The 3600-nt window shown below is 39.8% G+C and overlaps 1 protein-coding gene across 1 annotated transcript in view; it reads left to right on the top strand.

Annotated features, from left to right (window-relative positions):
* Nucleotides 1-724: 724 nt before the first annotated feature.
* RTCA (RNA 3'-terminal phosphate cyclase) overlaps nucleotides 725-3600 on the top strand; it is a gene marked incomplete at its 5' end in the record, with an annotated part of 7905 nt that continues 5029 nt past the window's right edge. Inside the window, 3 exon segments of the mRNA XM_035902875.1 lie at nucleotides 725-888; nucleotides 2681-2804; nucleotides 3311-3369. Coding sequence (XP_035758768.1) covers nucleotides 725-888; nucleotides 2681-2804; nucleotides 3311-3369 — 347 coding nt within the window.

The following is a 3600-nucleotide window of genomic DNA, read 5'->3' on the forward strand; positions in this document are numbered from 1 at the left end:
CCGCCGCCGCCTGTCAGGCGCCGCAGGCCTGGGGAGCAAAGGCGCGAGGGGGAGGCTGCACGGCCTGGAACACGAAATACCACCGAGGTGGTGTAATGGTGGTTCACCGAGTGCGCAGCGTTAGGAATGGTTCGCTTCTTTCTGCTCAAATAAATGGAAACGCAAGCACAGCAAGCCAGACACGTAGCAAAACTGTTCGCTCTCTCGTGGCGCTGGCAACCGGTTACTGGCTTGGCTCCAGTTCAGTATCCCGTTATCCCGTTGCATTTTTGTCCAAGCATTTATCGTGTTAGGACAGGCGACTGCTCCTGTATCTCAGCTGTCTGGACTCATTCTAATGGAAAACACACCAGAATCCTGCAAATTCCAGAATGGCCTGAACGCTGCTCCCTTGGTTCCTGGGAACTCAGGAGAAGTACTGTAGCAACCAGATCGAATTTCTGATCCTTGTATGATCTGAAATTTGTAATTTTAGTATTTATTAGTTGGGTTTTAGTAGTTCCTATAATGTAACATGAGTATGGGGACAATCTTTTTATCAGGGCCAGTTGTGACAGGACAAGGGGGGATGGTTTTAAACTAAACCAGGGTAGGTTTAGACTGGATCTAAGGAAGAACTTCTTTACAAGGAGGGTGGTGAAACCCTGGCAGGGGTTGCCCAGAGAGGGGGTGGAGCCCCCAAAACATTCTAGGATTCTGCGATTGTACTTGCACCTGTCTTTAACTTGGTATTGTTACTCCAAGGCCTCAACATCTGTCTGGATTGGAGATCATTCGAGACCTATGCGAGGGGAAGCTGGAAGGCGGAGAAATTGGCTCGACAGAAATAACCTTCACTCCTGGGAAGATCAAAGGTGGAACCCACATAGCAGATACAAAAACAGCAGGGTATGTCTTTGTACATGGGTAATGACTGACCAGTAACCACTCTTAACTGCTTTTGGTAACTTTAAAATGACAACAGAGGACGTCTTGGTAACTAAAATTGTCACAAAACAGTGGGGGGAAAAAAAATATATGGGTAATGAGCCAAACTCTGTGCCACCTGAGCCAGATGTATGTGACCAAAGAACCTTTAGTGTAGGCAGGGTATGCATGAATAAAATACATGTGAGTCTAATAGTTTTTAAATTATAATGGGTATGTAAGTTGAAGGCTTGATTAATGTTAAGCAAAAAAACCAGCTGCCCATGTATTTAAAACTTTATCCGTTATTTTCTCACATTAGTATGTTGTATCAGGTCAAAGGCATCAAATTAGATAAGCATCTCAAATCCGTGAGATCTGAAATAATCCTCTTCGTACAATAAAGCAAATTTTGAGATTTTACTTACACACGTAATGGTACAGTATGGGATACTCACCTTTTGGAACTGGGAATGTATTCTATCCATGGTTCTTTGTGCCTGTGTTTCTTCTATATTTCTGTGCTGGGTCCTTTGTTCTTGGAATCCGTTGTAAAACCGAGTAAGTGGGTTTAGCTACGGAAGGCTGGTGTGAGCCGTTGTTTGGAAGCATAAGCCAGGTTAGCCATGAGTTCAAGTTTCCTTTAAGTTAAGAGAAATATTTTTCTGAGCTACAGCAATATAAACCACCAAGCTGATCCCTTTTACTTAACACAGAAAGGTTTGAGTAAGCAATTTTACTTACACACGTAATGGTACAGTATGGGATACTCACCTTTTGGAACTGGGAATGTATTCTATCCATGGTTCTTCGTGCCTGTGTTTCTTCTATATTTCTGTGTTGGGTCCTTTGTTCTTGGAATCCATTGTAAAACCGAGTAAGTGGGTTTAGCTACGGAAGGCTGGTGTGAGCCGTTGTTTGGAAGCATAAGCCAGGTTAGCCATGAGTTCAAGTTTCCTTTAAGTTAAGAGAAATATTTTTCTGAGCTACAGCAATATAAACCACCAAGCTGATCCCTTTTACTTAACACAGAAAGGTTTGAGTAAGCAAAAATGCAGCAGAATTAGTAATCAAGCACAAGCAAAAAGAAAAAAGAAACAGTATGGTTCGCAAACATTTGGAAGTTATTTAAAAAACCAAAACCATGTGTTCTTCAGTTCAGTGGTCATTACTGTTTTTTCACAATTCAAAATGATGTTTGAAACCCCTGTGAGGTAACTGTTTCGTTTTGCTGAACAACTTATTTTTGGCAAATTTATTTTGGAAGTTATTATCTATGAAATGTGGAGAGATTCAATGATCAGGGAATCTTGTATCTAAAAGCATGTTTTCTGTGCTCCTGAATTTTCTTGTGCGGGATGTTGACCAGCTTCTAAGCAATTTTGTAGTTTTCTAAATATTTTGTTACTAAATAAGTATTAAAATGTTAAAATTGCTGCCTAAGCCTTTTCTGCTTTTATCATCTCCTAGCTAAGCCTACAGTTTTCACAGTCCCCTCACTATACTCAGTAAGCTAAGTTACTTTTATTTCAAACAGGAATATTAAAGATGGAATTATTGTGAAACAAAAACCTCCGTTTTTAGGCTTGCTAAGGACATGGAAGTTTTAAATTAGTATTTTTAAGACTAATAAGTTTACTTTCTAGGTAATGTTCAAAATCAAACATTTATGTAAATGCTTTGGAAAAGTCATTTGCCTTTGATACGTAACGACTCTATGGAATTCTATGGATTATGACTGCACAACATTTGAGCATCTTGTAATTGCTTTTAGGAGCGTGTGTCTACTGATGCAGGTAGCAATGCCCTGCGTGCTGTTTGCTGCTTCCCCATCAGAACTTCATTTAAAAGGTGGGACTAATGCTGAGATGGCTCCTCAGATAGACTACACAGTCATGGTAGGGAAAAATTTCTTTGGCTTGATGCATCTTTCATGCATATCTGTGCAATGTTACTACTGTACTTCTGTTGCTCTTACTGCAGGTTTATTTGTAATTATGGAATTAGGCATGGGAATATGACACTGCTAGTGTACTGTATGTAGAGAGCAAGCAGCGTTTGATGGAACTCCCTGGGACAGCAACCAGCCTGTTTGCTTTTAATTACTAAAGAAAATTTCACTTAAAATGTATTCCTTATTCTAGAAGTGCTGTGAATTGTTAAGGATTTATCTTCCTCTTCCCATAAGAAATTCCTTTTATGCAAAGCAACATTCAGAGTGAAGTGTGAGGAATGTCAGATATGCTGTATGGATGAGACTGGCTTTTTTTTTTTTTTTTTAATAATGTAACTGAAATTTTTTTGTTGATTTTTTTTTTTTTTTTTTGAAGACAGCATAAAATATTGGGAAATTATAAATGCAAAATAGATTCACTCTGTGTTTTTATATATGCTTGTTTTTCAGGTTTTCAAGCCCATAGTTGAAAAGTTCAATTTCACATTTAATTGTGACATAAAAAAGAGGTGAGCTGTGGAGGCGTGTGGCAGAGGCGGGCCTGACCGAGGCAGTGTGTGAGCACAGAGGCGCACGCACAAGGTGCCCTCAAATCAAGCCGAGGGATGAATTTATAATACATGAACCAGTCTGCATTAGCTGCCCCTGTGTGTACTGTCACCATATGGTGAATGTGAGACAGTTCTTTCCTGTCTTTTTTTTTCATTGCTGAGTCTTCAGCTGCTGTTTAATGTTTCCTG

Source organism: Egretta garzetta, unplaced genomic scaffold (assembly GCF_000687185.1).
Source record: "Egretta garzetta isolate BGI_Z169 unplaced genomic scaffold, ASM68718v1 scaffold149, whole genome shotgun sequence".
Classification (NCBI taxonomy): domain Eukaryota; kingdom Metazoa; phylum Chordata; class Aves; order Pelecaniformes; family Ardeidae; genus Egretta; species Egretta garzetta.